The 14,872-nt window shown below is 36.2% G+C and overlaps 5 protein-coding genes across 7 annotated transcripts; all 5 read right to left on the bottom strand.

Moving 5' to 3' along the window:
- Positions 1 to 3,231: 3,231 nt before the first annotated feature.
- LOC17895158 (heme-binding protein 2) lies at positions 3,232 to 4,205 on the bottom strand. Its single transcript, XM_006302703.2, has 2 exons — positions 3,904 to 4,205; positions 3,232 to 3,788 (listed from the first exon to the last, which is right to left on the bottom strand). The coding sequence occupies exons 1-2, from the start codon at positions 4,164 to 4,166 to the stop codon at positions 3,395 to 3,397; spliced, it is 657 nt and encodes a 218-aa protein (XP_006302765.2). The 5' UTR covers positions 4,167 to 4,205; the 3' UTR covers positions 3,232 to 3,394.
- Positions 4,206 to 4,988: 783 nt separating this feature from the next.
- LOC17894671 (solanesyl diphosphate synthase 1) lies at positions 4,989 to 7,296 on the bottom strand. Of its 3 annotated transcripts, none has more exons than XM_006302271.2 (6): positions 6,812 to 7,296; positions 6,432 to 6,556; positions 6,220 to 6,347; positions 6,020 to 6,123; positions 5,804 to 5,931; positions 4,989 to 5,699 (listed from the first exon to the last, which is right to left on the bottom strand). In XM_006302271.2, the coding sequence occupies exons 1-6, from the start codon at positions 6,999 to 7,001 to the stop codon at positions 5,151 to 5,153; spliced, it is 1,224 nt and encodes a 407-aa protein (XP_006302333.1). In that variant the 5' UTR covers positions 7,002 to 7,296; the 3' UTR covers positions 4,989 to 5,150. The 3 variants fall into 3 exon arrangements, with proteins under 3 accessions (XP_006302333.1, XP_023643345.1, XP_023643346.1); XM_023787577.1 differs by having other exon boundaries at positions 6,432 to 6,518; positions 6,812 to 6,975; XM_023787578.1 differs by having other exon boundaries at positions 6,808 to 6,975.
- A 311-nt stretch (positions 7,297 to 7,607) lies between these two features.
- Positions 7,608 to 8,519, bottom strand: LOC17896551 (glucan endo-1,3-beta-glucosidase). Its single transcript, XM_006301120.2, has 4 exons — positions 8,433 to 8,519; positions 8,251 to 8,279; positions 7,926 to 8,163; positions 7,608 to 7,843 (listed from the first exon to the last, which is right to left on the bottom strand). Exons 1-4 carry the CDS (start codon positions 8,485 to 8,487, stop codon positions 7,812 to 7,814), a joined length of 354 nt encoding a protein of 117 aa, XP_006301182.1. The 5' UTR covers positions 8,488 to 8,519; the 3' UTR covers positions 7,608 to 7,811.
- A 538-nt stretch (positions 8,520 to 9,057) lies between these two features.
- On the bottom strand, positions 9,058 to 10,819 carry LOC17896141 (receptor-like serine/threonine-protein kinase At1g78530). Its single transcript, XM_006302389.2, has 5 exons — positions 10,555 to 10,819; positions 10,102 to 10,449; positions 9,751 to 10,008; positions 9,536 to 9,669; positions 9,058 to 9,440 (listed from the first exon to the last, which is right to left on the bottom strand). The coding sequence occupies exons 1-5, from the start codon at positions 10,688 to 10,690 to the stop codon at positions 9,237 to 9,239; spliced, it is 1,080 nt and encodes a 359-aa protein (XP_006302451.1). The 5' UTR covers positions 10,691 to 10,819; the 3' UTR covers positions 9,058 to 9,236.
- A 226-nt stretch (positions 10,820 to 11,045) lies between these two features.
- On the bottom strand, positions 11,046 to 14,760 carry LOC17894479 (SH2 domain-containing protein B). The gene is made up of 11 exons (XM_006300752.2): positions 14,415 to 14,760; positions 13,783 to 13,974; positions 13,495 to 13,704; positions 13,322 to 13,396; positions 13,157 to 13,234; positions 12,901 to 13,062; positions 12,469 to 12,771; positions 12,155 to 12,384; positions 11,564 to 12,064; positions 11,396 to 11,473; positions 11,046 to 11,299 (listed from the first exon to the last, which is right to left on the bottom strand). Exons 1-11 carry the CDS (start codon positions 14,571 to 14,573, stop codon positions 11,281 to 11,283), a joined length of 2,007 nt encoding a protein of 668 aa, XP_006300814.1. The 5' UTR covers positions 14,574 to 14,760; the 3' UTR covers positions 11,046 to 11,280.
- Positions 14,761 to 14,872: the final 112 nt, after the last annotated feature.

Below are 14,872 nucleotides of genomic sequence, written 5' to 3' on the forward strand. Positions count from 1 at the left end.
ATCTCTATAAATACTGTTATTCATCTACCCAATTCATTTTTTCCTTATTTGAAAAAACTGGATCATTCCATATCCAAATTCTCTCTTCCTCATTTTTTATTAACATGGTTCATCTATATCATTTGCATTTTTGTTATTTTACAATTTGCAAGTGAATGATTTATTATTCTTATTTTTTGGTATATATTGGCATTTCCAATCACTTTCATTGGATAATGCTTTTTCAAATATTATGCATTTATGTCGATGATATTTTTAGTAATACACGACTGGTTTGTAAACTCACAATCATATAGTCAAACGGGTTATGATTAATATTTTTTAAAAACATTTTTTAAGAGTTGGTCTGTTAAAACATACATACAATATAAGCGTGTATATTTTACAAGTGTAATCATTTAAAGTTTTCATATACTCGATTTCTTCTTTTATTATAACTTTTAATTATATATTAGATAAATATTTTCCTCCGCGCTGTAGCGCGGGTCCGTTTCTAGTTCTGATTAAAAAAGAAAAAAAACTAGCCATTACTTTCTGTAAGTAGAAAACACTAGCTACGACGGTTGTTTAAGAAGAAAAAAGGAAAAAAAAAAAAGAAGAAAAAAACACCTCAACGTACTCCAAAGATTTGGAAAGAAGCACGAACCCTAGACATAGAATATATAGCATAATAACGCCGATGGGTCTATTGATGATAATAATTAATAACTCAAAATAAGGTTTCTTTCGTTTATATTTAGTTTCTTAATATACCATTAACGAGCTCTTGCCTCTTGGGCACTGCAACTCTCCGACATATATAGACGATGCAATATCATATCAATAGTCAGATCATAGAAAGAAGCGAATCTAAACTCCCGGAGAGATATATATAGACGACAAATCTTTCTCTATTTCGTAACATGCAAGTGATTTTCGTTTCTAGTGGGATATGAAACCACAATATCATAAGAAAGTTATAACAAGATGATGTTTCTTGTTGCCGTTTTTTCTTATTCTTGTTATAAATCTTTCATTATATTAGTCTCACACTTTTTTCCTATATTGGGGTGCTAAGAAAAACCGTCTATTTTTGTCTTTAAAAAACAATAAACTAAAAAAGTATCACATTTTTGTCCCCAAAAAAAAAAGTATCACATTATGACATTATATATAGAAGAGAAAAAAAAAAAACTTCAACGTGGGGATACATGACTCAAACACATAGTCCAATTAACACCTGACTTAAGTTAACCTTAGAAGTGAGTCCGTCCAACAGAGAAAAACCTTAACCGACTTGATATTCAACACTAATTAAACTGGAGATTCTGGTTAGGACTGGGAAATACAACCCATCCAACGATCACAGTCCCTATTTTATAACATTCCCCTTGGTGTATATCTACCACTAGACCATAAGCAATTTAATAGTGCTCCTTTTTTTTTGTTCCCATACAAATATATATATATATATATATATATATAAACTACCTTCTTAGTTCTTCTTTTTTTGTATATTCCTGGTCACAAATTAAGTTGTTTGAATAAATAAGTATCATGGTAACGCCATGAAGAAGAACGGGTCGCACTCGAAATCGGCAAAGGTCTTTGTTCATACTTTTGATCCAACGGTTGAGAATAGAGAGAGAGAGAGATGTTATTTACCAATAAAATCAAGAAGAATGGTACAAAAGAAGAAGACCCCACATTCAGACACGTTTCGTATCAGCCGCGTGGAGATTGTCTACATGCCACCCCGTCTTCCCTTTTAACTCCTTTTTTTTTTCTTCTTTTTTTCATTTCTTCCAAATAAAAGAAGTTAAACATAAGATTTTTTTCTTTTTTGGGGGGGGGGGGGGGGGGGATAAATAAAAAAAAGTTAAACAGTTAAATAATGAAGGGGATATAGACCGAGTTTTTTTGGCCTAACATAACACATAGATATGCTGATGCATATAATAAATCAATCTCAAAGTTGCATACCCTTTCATTTCATGTTCAAGTCTAATTTTCCTTAAATCTGTTTTAGTGTTTGCAGGAAAATAAAAGAAGAAGATTACTAGAATGACTATATATAGTGTCATTTTCAGAGCTCTTTTGCATTATGAGATTCTCATTAAAAAAAATTAAAAACTCTGTGTGGGATTCTTGTGATTATTTCTATAGTCATCCTTAAGAAGTCTTAGAAACCTACAAAAACAAAAATTAAAACATTATATATAATTTTGAAACGAGAACATCTGGTTTTTTTTAGTAGTCATCCAACTGTCACAAGTATATAGAAATAAAATGTATGTGCAAAACAACAAATTTTTCTTCGCCTTTTTTATTTATTTTAGCTATAATCTATTTATATTTATAATAATTTTTAATTTTTTTGCAAAAATAACTTGTACAAGATTAATAGAAAAACGAAGAGTGTCTTGAAAAAAAAAAAAAAAAAAAAAAAGAAGCGAAGAGTGAGCAGAAACAATAGAGAGGAAGAGGAGAGAGACAGAGATCGTTCGTTTTCTGCAACCAAAGAATCTTTTTTTTTACGGACCCAAAGTAAGAAATACGTTAATAATTAATAAGAGCGAAAGTATTTGAGAGTGAAACTTAAAAGGGTTTATTCTTCTTTTTCGATGTATACATCGATGCTTATCAGGTATGTTAGTTAAACGCTTCTAAAACTCGGCCATTTCTTGTGGGTAAACTGAAGTTTGTTTTTTCCATACGTATACCCAAGGGCTTTGTGGTTTATGGTTATTACTTGTATGTTAGATTTGAGAGCAATGAGGGGTTAGCTAGATTCGTCGTCATAAGCAGTCTTAGGACTTAGGAGTGTGCCTAATTGTAACTCGTAACTCGGGCATTCGGCTCGGTTACATGACGGCGGGAACGTCCCAACACGTCAGGGTTGGGAACGCGAGTCTATGAAGTCTGAACCGGAGAGAAGGCTTAAGAGGAACGAGAGCTCAAAGCTGCTTCCATGGCTATCGAATCCTTTCTTTGTTACGACCATGCAACGTAACAGATTTAAAGGTTTTATACCTTTTTATTATAAGAAAAAAGAAAAGAAAATTAACAGATAAGATTTGTGTTTGTGGTTCATCTTCGGATGGTTTCGATCAGGTGCATTTTTTTTTTTTTTTTTTAATTTGTATTAGAAACCGATCGAAACTAAAAATAAAATCATTTGCAATTTAGTTTGTGAAAAAAATTATTTCATTTTCCATTTTTCTTTTTATTTGGTTACAGTTTTTTCCAACCGTTACTAAATATATATGCTTGTTAGCCAGAAAACGAATATTAATAAATAATAACCAGAAATATTTATAAAACCGGTAAAACCAGAAGCTGAGGTTATAACAGTCTGGGTTCTAAACCACCTCTTCTAATCCGATTGTGAAGGGCGTGACAATGATTTACTCATTTACATAGTAAACGGAACCAAGATCTCATTAACCCTAGCCGTGGTCTGGGACGGCGGGTTATAATCAGCGACCAAATACGCTGGCGATTTTCCTTTGCTCTTCTCGATAGCCAAAACCCATTGAGTTCCGTCGAGGCTATCCATCAGAGCCGCAGCTTCTTTCTTGGCTACATCTTCCGACACGTACCCACCCAACTGCCTCACGGCTACGTAGGTTGGTTTCCATGACTGCACATGGAGGTCATTGTCCTGAGGTGGGTTCTCTTGGTTCTTTTTCGGGATATAGAAGGAGACGTTGTAGGCTGATTGTCCTGGCGTTGCTTGTGCGATCACCGGAGCTGTCATGTTCATCTTCACATTATCCTTGTTTTTTCCTTGTATGTAACTAAATAATCTACAACCCCAATTAACAACATCAGTTTCGGTTTCACTAGCTAGTTAACAAAAATTACTCACATACGGTTCATTCAGATTTAATTTTAAATAGATTGAAAAAATGTAAAAGTTACCGTTGGAAACCGGTTTTGGTGGCTTGAGCCATGGATGTTGCGGAGATAGGACCAGCGGACATCCACACGGCCGCGTCATACATGCGGATCTCATAGGCGTATCCGGCCTCTACCAATTTATAGTTGGGGCACTCGTAGTGGTCACACGTCCCCGGACGCATCCCATTAGATGGAGTCCATGGTGCGGGAGCCTGAGCACATGATCCAACCACGAATAGGCTGAGGCAAAGCGATAGCTTTAAGATGTTGAAACCGGTTTCCATGATTTGAATAGGATTTTTAGATGAATATTTCTGGTTTTGTTTAGATTCTAATTGTAATGGAGTATTTGTAGATGGATTTTTTGGGCAATCAGATGATAATAATAGAATACAAGTTTGTAATAATATATTTGACTAGTTATAGTTAGTACAAGTTTGACCTCTGATTTGGATTTGGATAACTGTGAAATGCTTTGCGAGATTAAATTTGGAATTTGATAAAATGTTTGCCAAGTTTAGCGGAGATTTGCCTATAGAAGGTTCATTACTTAATAATAGTAATAAAGTAGTACAATCAAATATAACGATGAATCAATTCTATTTTGAGTTATGAGACGAAACGTAAAGTTTGTATTATTATTGAGCCTCTTTAATCTTTATATTGATCTTTTAATAGAAAATCTTCTGCAAACTGAAGTACAAACTTCAAAGTTTAGACTTTATTTGCTTACGATGAACTTTAAGGATCATACAAGCACTGGGCACCAATTATAGATGAGGAGTTATAGTTAGCCAAGTCATATTCATATATCGTGGACTTGTCGAAGGAGATGAGAGAGCAGCCGCTGATACGGATTTGTCTGAATACAGTAACAAAGATTGGACTCAACTGAAATGATGAAGTCATTTTGTTTGGACTTGTGAGAGGAGCAGTTTCACTAAAGAACATGATAAATTAATCTATAAAGCCCACGTAAATGGTGTGTTTGAGTTTGACTGGTGGGTAATTGGACATAGGTCATAACGTAAACGTTTTGCTTCCACGGTTCGTGTGCACTGTGCAGTGTTTGAATATCTTCAATAAAAAAACGCTTATATGCTCTCTTATCGAATGAGTTCAGCTTTGTGTTATTGCTTTTGAAATTCATATATAGTTTTAAAGATTTTAACAACGTTACAATTGCTGCCAAATCCTCTTTTGTGTGTGATTTACTGTACTATAAGTCTATAAGCTTGTCTCAATCTTTCCAACTTCTTTTGGGAAAGCTAATCAATTCTTTCAAGATTATACATCACCATTTGTTCTAGAGCTGACCTGAAGCCACTTCGAGGCAGGCACTGCAGATTCTTTATCGCGTCATCAGCCTTTTCCCTAGCCAACTCTTGTGCTCTCCTGATTCCCCCGCCTTCTCTCACCATTTCAATCGCTTCTTCCAGTGAACCCACCTCACAAAACTCAGACTCAATGATCTCTCTCAGCCTCGGCTCCTTCTCCAGAGCAAAAATCACAGGAGCGGTTAAGTTACCTTTAGCCAAATCACTCCCTGCTGGCTTCCCAAGCTGCTCTGTAGACTGAGTGAAGTCCAATATGTCATCAACTACCTGGAAAGAGAGGCCAAGATTCTTCCCAAACTCATACATTTGCTCTGTCACATTGGTCTCGACTCTGCTGAAGATGGCAGCTCCTTTGGTGCTCGCAGCCACTAAAGAGGCTGTCTTGTAAAAACTTTTGAGTAAGTAGTCCTCAAGCTTAGTGTCACAGTCAAACAAACTCGACGCCTGCTTTATCTCTCCGCTTGCAAAGTCTTTGATCACCTGAAAACGTAACAATAAGTTTTTGGGGCACAGCATTATTCAGTGAGGTTTGATTCAGAGCATAAACCTCATAAAAGAAACAACATAAAGAAGTAATAAAGTACCTGACTTATGAGCTTAATAACTTCGAGATTCTCAAGATTTGCTAAGTACCATGATGCTTGAGCAAACATGAAATCACCAGCTAACACTGCTACTCTTGTACCGAAAAGCTCATGAACTGTTTCCTTTCCTGCAATTATTGGACACAGAGTTTTAACATAACTAAACATTTGAAGAGTAGAGACGAATCATCAATCAAAACTATGAATGGAACTCACCTCTACGCATATCACTCTCATCTAAAACGTCATCGTGTATCAAGCTTGCGGTGTGAATCATCTCAATGATCTCACCCAAACGCCGGTGTTCAGTTGTTAGTTCCCTGCATCAACACAATCTGGAAATGATCATTTCATGCGAAAAAATGGGATACGAAATTGAACTAAAGGAATACAAGAAAAGTCTAAAGATGACATACTTTAGGCCAGCCAATTCTGCTGTGGCTCGTGATACAAGGAAGACCAAACCCGGCCTCATTCTTTTACCACCAGCTCCAAAAATCTGCTCTGCTGCAGATATCAAAACTGGATTTTCTGCACCAACAATCTATAAAGAAGGATATTGTTAGTGCAAATTCAAAAACAGAATATAAGAAGACAATGCGAAAAAAGAGTTTCTTCGGATACTAACCGATAAAAGATTGTCATTCAATGTCTGCAGATCATCAGCTACTACCTCAAACAGGTCTGTCAACGAAATCTGCTGTTCTGTCTCTGGCTTCAAATCAAAAGTCACTGTTTGAGCTTGACCAATACCTACACTTCTCATGAGGCATAAGCATAAACTCCAAAAATTCTTAAGACACCTATAACTATTTACAACACAAAATTCATTCCTACGAGACATTCAATTCACAGAGATAAACCCAATTCAGGATTTGAAACTGAGACCAGAATTAGTGACAAGAACACGAGTCAAACTAATCCAAGAGCTTCAATCCAAGCCAAAAGACCAATCACATGCACCGAAATCACAACCAAAAAAGTTGAAGACAAGAGAGAATCATATACCATTGAGTAAAGAGATCTCCTTTGGTTTCGTTGGCACGGCTCTGCAACTCCCCACAAGATTCCCACCGCCATAGCTTTTGTTGCTGCTACCAAACTTGGAGAAATTGCCCAACGGAAGAAACGGACGACGGCCACAACCACATGCCATCATCATCGTACCTAAATCTATGTTTCGAGATGACGTCATCATTCTCACAAAACCTTGAATCCTAGTAAGCTTGAGAACTAATTGGGTAATAAGGGATTATGAAGCTCTCTGTAACTAGAACAAGTCTGTAAAGATTCAAGCTCTTAAGCAAACAATAAAAAGCCAACTCCTTTTCTCACACGGGAGTTTATGTGTATGGAAAAATTACAACAACAGAAGAAGCACAAAAATACAAAATCAAGTGGTTGATTTAGTAGCCGATCGAGGTTTAGCTTGGGTGGACGAGACAAGTCCACATGAGATCATTACGAGGACGAAAGTGACGAGTGTGTTCTGTTCTTTCTTCAACACCAGAGAGAGAAGAGGGAATCGATTAGTCTCCGCTTATCTAATCTGAGGCAGATATCTCACCACGTGTCAACCATCCCATGCTTTAAAATTCGAGGATATTGACGAATACGTTACTTTTTTTTTTTCCCCTTTTTTCATGAGAACGCGTTACTTTCTACATATTTCCATTTTTCAAATATATGTCTAATTTTTTCCTGTTTTCAGTGTAGTCAAAGATCTAATTTTTTAATAGTTTTTACATGTTTTAGTCTGAAATTTAGGTTTAGTGATATTGCATACTGAAATGAGACTGAATAATTGTGAGCAAATCTTGATTAGTGATGGATAGATTTACTTCATCAGTTCTTGTTGTTTTTTGATACCAAATATGATTGCAAGAGAAATCAAACATTTAATTTAACATATGATTAATCAAAATCTTAAAACTTCAATCAAACACTCATAAACATGCTCTCCTCTGTTTTCTTGTAACAAAGACAAGTCGTATGCTTTTTTTTTTCCTCATGTGTATTGATAGTAGCAGTTTCCATAGCCTACCAAAAAAAAAGAAGAAATTTATAGAACTGTTTTATATATAAGGAGAGGAAGAGAGAGAGAGAGAGAAAGCAAACTCACTGGGATTAGTTATGACAATGAGTCCAGAGTTCTTGAAATTGCAGTTCCAATAGTTTCTTCCATTAGCTTGGTAATAAAGATTCATGGCGATGGAAGCATGGTTGATGAGGTTACCAGGGGAGTAACATGGACATCCATTAGAAAGAATGCGGCAATCAACATGAGAACATGCGAAGTTTATGTTATCAAGAAGTGTTGCTTGATCTGAGGAAGGTTTAGCCACACACCAAGTCTTCATCTATAACATGCAACAACAACTTAGAACAAAACTCATTGAGTAAAAAGAAATCAGATTTGCATTTTGATTGTTGGTCTAAGCATTTACCTCCGCGTTGACCTTGATGAAGTTTCCTTCTGTGAGAAAGCAAAAAACACGAAGATGATGATACTGTTAGTAGGATTATTATTATACTCGACTTTGAGTTAAAACTGTTTGTGGCATTCTAAAAGTAAATTTCAATAAGTAATTAAACTAGGATGGTTTTTAGTGAGTTGTAATATGATTACCTGAGGAAAGGTAGAGGAAGATGAGGAAGGAAATGCACATCCATGATTTAGCCATTGTTGTATTTTTGTTTTGAGTACTGAGAACTCTTCGACACTCATTGGTAATATTTATATAAGTGTTGAGCAAGTGAATCAGTGATTAGTTATTTTTCTATACGAATAAACAATTCAAAGAAAGAAACAAAAGATTTTGTTTTTGACATCTAATATTTAATGTTTTCAGGATTTTAGGGTGAATAATCCAGCAACTTGCTTAGAAGAAAAGTAAGCGTTTCAGCCAAAGTGTCGTTTTATAAACGTTCTCTTTGGTTTCAAATTCAATCTTTTTTTTTTCTTTTATTCGTTTTGCGAAGTAAATTATATTGTTTCAGAAGGTTTAGTGTAGTGAGAGGATTTGGGATCTCACCGTCAAAATAACGAGACATCAAAACGTGAGCTGAGCTGTAAATTAGGGAAATTTTTAGATCCAATGCCCACTTTGTACGAGAATCTTATGAAAAGAATTAGTTCATATAAGGCTTTTTGTGTATATAATCCTTTATAGCATGACCAACAAAAAAGATTTATAAAAAAAATCTTGTAGAGATCGTATATATTATATGGAGTATAAAGCTTTACAGTCCAGTTATCAAAGAGAGAAGCGAATCTCGAAGTCTTTTTCTTCAGCCAAACTTTATTTTGGAACTGAATAATTTGATTATTTCAAGAAACTAGTTAAGTTTCTTACAGAACATGCTCACGTGCATGCTTTCATCTCATGCGAGCAATATCGACAAGAGAAAAAAAGAGAGAGAGAGAGAGGCATCAGAACGAAGAAGAAGAACGTTTCGAAAGTTTGATATATTCGAGCAATTTGACAACCTCGGCCATAGTCGGTCTAAGGATCGGTTCCGGTTCAAGACACATCATCGCTATACCAAACACATCGTTCATCTCTTGAATTGGTGATCCTCTTAACCGGTTATCTATCACCACCTCTTCTCTCTGATCTCTTACCACTCCTTTTACCTGAATAGAAGTAACAATTAGAACGACGTTTGCTTTTTAAACCAAACCAGAGTAATAATAATTTGAACAAGGAAAAGAGATATATAGCTTGATACCCAAGTAACAAGCTTTGTTCCTTCTTCAAAAAACTCATCATCTGTTGGTCTTCTTCCAGTTAAAAGCTCCAAAAGAACAACCCCGAAACTGTAAACATCTCCTTTAATTGTCGCTTTACCCGTATCGAAATACTCTGTTTTTAGAACACACATTGACCAAAATCATAATCAATCTAACTTCTGTTGGGTGAATGTGAATATGTACTTGTACTAACCAGGAGCTAAGTATCCAAATGTTCCAGCAACAAAGGTCGAGACATGAGTCTTGTCTGGCTCCATCAAAGTGGCTAAACCAAAATCAGAAACCCTAGCTTCCATGTTGTGATCAAGAAGTATGTTGCTAGATTTGATGTCTCTATGGATAATGTGAGGGATGCAATCATGATGAAGGTAAGAAATCCCTCTAGCCGCTCCAACCGCGATTTGGTATCTCGACGCCCAATCCAAAATTTTTCTATCTCCAGATTCTTTTCCTGCGAATTAAAAATCTATATATAAAAGAAACACTTGCGGTTGAAGAAAACACGTTTTTGTGCTAAATGCTCTGTTACTTATTGGTGTAGTACCGTGTAGAAAAGAATCCAAGCTTCCATTAGGCATGAGCTCATAGATGAGAAGATTATAATGTGGAGAAGTGAAGTAGCCGTGGAGAGTTACAATGTTCCTGTGTTTTATATCAGCCATCGCTTCTAACTCCCTATGAAACCCTCTGTCTCTCTCAGAGGTTCCTCTGTTTAGTCTCTTGACAGCAAAAGTTGTTGAATCATCAATGACTAATCTGTAAACAGTTCCGAACCCTCCAGAACCGAGAATGTCTTTGTTGCTTAGCTTATGTGTCTTCTTCATAAACATGTCAGAGGAAACAGAGTTAAGTAACGGAGATCTGAACATCACCATTTTTCCTCCTCCTTTGACTGCAAGATTATAAAACACATGAATGAAAACATAAGAGACATGATACAGTATATATAGTTCACACAAAAAAAAATGAAAAAAGAAGAAGATAAGATTAGTGATACCTGGGAATCCATTTTCATGAACTGTGTGTTTTCTCTTCCATCTCTTGTAGAGAAGAAGAGCGATCACGATTTTACCAATGACAAAAGCAACCACAGAGATTGTTATATAAAAAGTTGTTTCCTTTGCATTAGCCATCGTGTTTCTCTGAACTAAAGCTTCTAAGCTTTTTTTTTTCTTTTCCCTTTACCTCATTATCGAGATTTGAAAAAAGAAGTTGGTTGTACGTGAAAACGGAGATAGACTGAAAAAGGAAGTAGGTTTACGCTTAGATACGCCCTATAATAAAAACAATCCATATATATCATCGACATTACGTATGAAACGAAACTGGTTTTATACGTAAGAAAGTTCATCCGCTTTTGTTGAAAATATTAAATGAGATGTAACACTTTATATGAAAAATGTAATACAAGAACTCGTGAAGTTAGGTACGGAACCTTACCAGCTAGCTATTACCTTGTTTTTGTCGTTGACTATGTTACTCAACATGTGAAAGAAGAAGATGATGATCAGTAATAATACAAAACCCTTGCGAAATGCAAGTTTAACTTTAAGTTCTAAAGCTGATTTTTCTCTCTAACATTTTACATTTCTGAATCTAAAAAAGAAATGACTAACATATTCAAAAACAAAATTTAAAAAAAATCTCTGCAAATTGTACTCTGTAACATTAAGTCTGATCTAGCATCTGTATATTGGAAAAGGTAGAAACCTCCGCATATCAGTCAGTGGCTTCTTATGATCCTGCGGAAACAAATATCCAAAGCAAAAGAACATTTGTTTTCAATCTCAAAATTCAATTTTATCTTTTAATCTAACACAGTGAAGAACTTTTCTCACCTTCCTAACCGAGAGAGCTCAGGTTCAGCCAACAACATATCTTGCAGCGGTTTTGCATCCATGTACCTTCCACTACTTCTGCAGAAAATTAGTTGTGATATGAATCAAAGACTATATTTAATGTTAAAGATGATTTTGTTTGGGAAGATAAAATAGGGAGAAATCTACTCGCAGATGTTATCGATTTTGAGTTGCTTATGATGAAGAGCAAAATCATGACCGACACAGGACACAACCAAACTACCGGCATCAGGATGAGGCCAGATTCTTGAAACAGGGAACCGGAGTATGAAGGTTCCTGGTTCTTGGCCTTGAAGCGAATGTTCTGCTTCTTCCTTACTGATGAATCCTTCCACCCATTTAGGCGACGACGAACGCCACATTCCGTTTATCCAGCCGCGGGATATGGAGTAAGCAACAGGGAACAGCCAACACCACATTTTCTCAAAATTCTCCTGAGTTATGTACTCGTAGGATCCTGATATTCTCCTTAGAAGCTCAAAATCCTGGTTGGTGAGAGATCTACTGCTGCATTTTGAAATCCTCATGAAATGTTCTTCAATCTCATAGACCACATTATCCCAATGAACATGTTGATTGTTCCGAGATATCAATATCCATGCATTTGTACCTTCAGCTATTAGCTCTCTTGCCATGTTGATTTGATAGCTGAAATTTTGGAAGAAAAATAACTTCACTTTCACAATGTCTCAAAGAAAAGATACAATCTTTGTTCCTTCTCTGTTAGATGTAAATTACCTATGGTGGGAACATCCAGAGTACAGAGAAACCTGATTCGAAAATTTCAAAACTTCGTCGTCTGATGAGTTGTTTGTGATTTCCTTTAGAAGGAGAGCTTTATCTGTTAAGTTTCCAAGGCAGTATCTAAAGATGGTGGAATCTGAGATTGTATGTCTCATTTCAAAGTTTTCTGAATCAGTTGAGGAGTTATATTCTTCGTGCAATCTCATACAATTTCCATCCTCAAACTTCTCACAGCATCAATGCAGAAACGGTAAAGGTTAGTACAAGCTATATATGCAAACCAAAAAACATTATGAAAAGAGTTATACCTGTCTTGAGGTTTGGGGATAAGAGTTGCAATGCTGATATAATTCCTCACTCCCAGAGTCACTTTCTTTGCCTAACCTGATTCGTTTAACTGAAGGAGTATTATGTAGAATGTCCTGTGATTCGGTACTTGATGGACGATCAACGTTTGTCAACCTTTTCGGAGTAATGGAAAGCGACCCAACATCAGGACTGACCGATATGCAACGGATTGGATTGGAAACAGCTTGAAGGAAAGGGTACTCTTTAGCATTTCGTATTCCAAATTTAACCCTCAACAATCTGTTATCACTCTTGGAGGAAAGCTAGAAAAAAAAGAAGATTTAACAACAGTTCTTTAGTGATTTCAGAAAATATGTATTCTAAATGGTCAAACTTTCCCACACAAGTAGCAGAGAAGCTTTACAAAGATAAATATACACTGTTTTATTTACCTGAGAGATCTTGAGCTTCAAGGATGAGCGTCCGTTCAATAATTTGATCGGTCTATCATCAATTGAGAATTCAACTCCTTCATCCCTTATCATAAGAGGAGCCTCAGTTTCACTCATCTTGGCCTCCAGAAGGGTATCAGCATACAACAAAGATGCAACAACCTTGCATTTTAAACCCAACCAAGTACTATGGATGATTTTCCAAGCTAAAGAAGTAGGCAAATTAGTGCCAGGAGTAATCGTAAGAAATATGAACCTCTACATCCTTGTGCACAGGCTGGCCAATGGCATTGGATAAAACAACATCCAAGGAAAAATTCTCACCGCAAAATGCCTATATATAGAGCAAGAAAATTAGTGTTGACTGCGGAAATGTAAATCAATCCCAAGTAGATTTCTAATGAGCTTTAAGAAGTCTGACCTTCCAAACACCATCATCATCTAATTTAATCCCCACTGAGGATGAATTATTGACAGATAACAATAGAGGTGGATCCTGGAAAATATAGAGAAAGTAAACTTGGAATATTGGAAATAATTCAAACACAGAACAAGTGGTCTAAAGGAAGAGAAGGGTACGAGTTAAGCAGGGACCTTCCTATAGTGATGTTCCACATGATGACAAGCAGGCAAGGCTTCTGCACATGTGACATAACCTTCAACGCTATACCCATCTCCGCCAACACTAAATAGTGATATCTTTCGAGGACATTCGGGATCGCTGTTCTTCGTCAGCAAAGAAGTCAAGAACAGCTCTCCTTGGATCTTTCCATCAATAACAAGCCTCATGTAGTTTCTCGAAACCTAAGAGAAAAACAGCAGAATCAGCCATCTCAAGAACTAAAGGATGTTGCATTTCCTGCAAAAATGGGGGAATCTTACCTGGCATCCCACATGAACCCATTGTTCAAGAGGAAACTCGGATTTTGAAGATACGCAAGGAACTTTTGTCCAGGAAGATTTTTCAACAGGATCAGGAGCTTCCTCGTGAAGGAGAGTCAATGGCAAAAGCGTCATCTTCTTGTTTTCATCTAGGACAAGGAAAGGTGCACTAACACTCATGTCTGAGTGAACCTGTTAAAAGACAAACCACTTTATCATATATGGAACTATACAAGAGGTTGAAAGACTCTCGAGGAATCTCTGAAGCCAAAAAAACTTCGAATCAGACATGAAGAAGAAAGTAAATCAATCCTATTTCTAAATATCGATTCAATGATTGGCATCTAATTTTTTATGTAAACAAACAAAACAGAGAATTGAGACTTTCATCTTATAGTGGAATACCTATAAACCAAGTCAAAAAATCACTTCTTTGTCGCAGATACAAAAAATCTAGGAAGATAGATCACACCAAGGTCAAAAAGTTTGTAAATTCAGTGCACACAGGTGACAGGACTAGGAAAATCAAACAAGTCACAGAAACAAACAGAGAAACAAACAGAGTCCAATGAGTAAAAAGTCGAGAGAGACAATAAGAAGAAGCTCTAAATTGAGCTGCGGAGAAATCAAACCTGTCTAATGATGGTAGATGGGAATGTGGTGGAATTAAGAAGATAAACCCAGAAACAAAGGGAAAAACTTTCATATTCTTCATCATCTACTTCAACATCGACATTAAAATCCTCCAACAGAGAGTATCTATCCGTCTCAATTGCAGAAACACCCGCCATTAAAAAAGCCTCCACTTGTAAAACGAAACCCTTAAAAATCCACACCGAAAACAACCAAAAACCCTTTTGTTGATCGTCACCAATACAGACTCATCGATTAGCTTTATACAAAAGTGAAGATCCTCAAAAACTGATCCTTGGACTTCGACGGCTGTTAATATAACGGTTGGTCTCGTCTCTCGGTGGTTTACTGGTTGTGTTTGTGGGAGAGATGAATGCTATAATCTGCTACTTCACGTCCACCGAAAAGTACATTGGTCAACCAATTAAATGCACTTACCCCCTTTCTTCTTAATTTC

This window comes from Capsella rubella, unplaced genomic scaffold (genome assembly GCF_000375325.1).
Source record: "Capsella rubella cultivar Monte Gargano unplaced genomic scaffold, Caprub1_0 scaffold_2, whole genome shotgun sequence".
Classification (NCBI taxonomy): Eukaryota; Viridiplantae; Streptophyta; class Magnoliopsida; order Brassicales; family Brassicaceae; genus Capsella; species Capsella rubella.

Bases quoted from the DNA above. Each gene is read 5' to 3' on its own strand.
- LOC17895158 (XM_006302703.2), bottom strand. From the start codon at position 4,166: ATGGAAACCGGTTTCAACATCTTAAAGCTATCGCTTTGCCTCAGCCTA. The intron at 3,789-3,903 runs GTAACTTTTACA...TTGGGGTTGTAG, and splicing joins ACCAAAACCGGTTTCCAACG to ATTATTTAGTTACATACAAG.
- LOC17894671 (XM_006302271.2), bottom strand. From the start codon at position 7,001: ATGATGACGTCATCTCGAAACATAGATTTAGGTACGATGATGATGGCA. The intron at 6,348-6,431 runs GTTAGTATCCGA...CCTTCTTTATAG, and splicing joins TGAATGACAATCTTTTATCG to ATTGTTGGTGCAGAAAATCC. The intron at 5,700-5,803 runs GTACTTTATTAC...TTACGTTTTCAG, and splicing joins TTATTAAGCTCATAAGTCAG to GTGATCAAAGACTTTGCAAG.
- LOC17896551 (XM_006301120.2), bottom strand. From the start codon at position 8,487: ATGGCTAAATCATGGATGTGCATTTCCTTCCTCATCTTCCTCTACCTT. The intron at 8,164-8,250 runs GTAAATGCTTAG...TGCATGTTATAG, and splicing joins TCATCAAGGTCAACGCGGAG to ATGAAGACTTGGTGTGTGGC. The intron at 7,844-7,925 runs GTGAGTTTGCTT...TTTTTTTGGTAG, and splicing joins CATTGTCATAACTAATCCCA to GCTATGGAAACTGCTACTAT.
- LOC17896141 (XM_006302389.2), bottom strand. From the start codon at position 10,690: ATGGCTAATGCAAAGGAAACAACTTTTTATATAACAATCTCTGTGGTT. The intron at 10,009-10,101 runs GTACTACACCAA...TTTAATTCGCAG, and splicing joins CTTGGATTCTTTTCTACACG to GAAAAGAATCTGGAGATAGA. The intron at 9,441-9,535 runs GTATCAAGCTAT...ACTTCTATTCAG, and splicing joins GAACAAAGCTTGTTACTTGG to GTAAAAGGAGTGGTAAGAGA.
- LOC17894479 (XM_006300752.2), bottom strand. From the start codon at position 14,573: ATGGCGGGTGTTTCTGCAATTGAGACGGATAGATACTCTCTGTTGGAG. The intron at 13,063-13,156 runs GTTCATATTTCT...TTAAAATGCAAG, and splicing joins CTGTGCACAAGGATGTAGAG to GTTGTTGCATCTTTGTTGTA. The intron at 12,065-12,154 runs GTAATTTACATC...CCAAAATTTCAG, and splicing joins TCTGGATGTTCCCACCATAG to CTATCAAATCAACATGGCAA.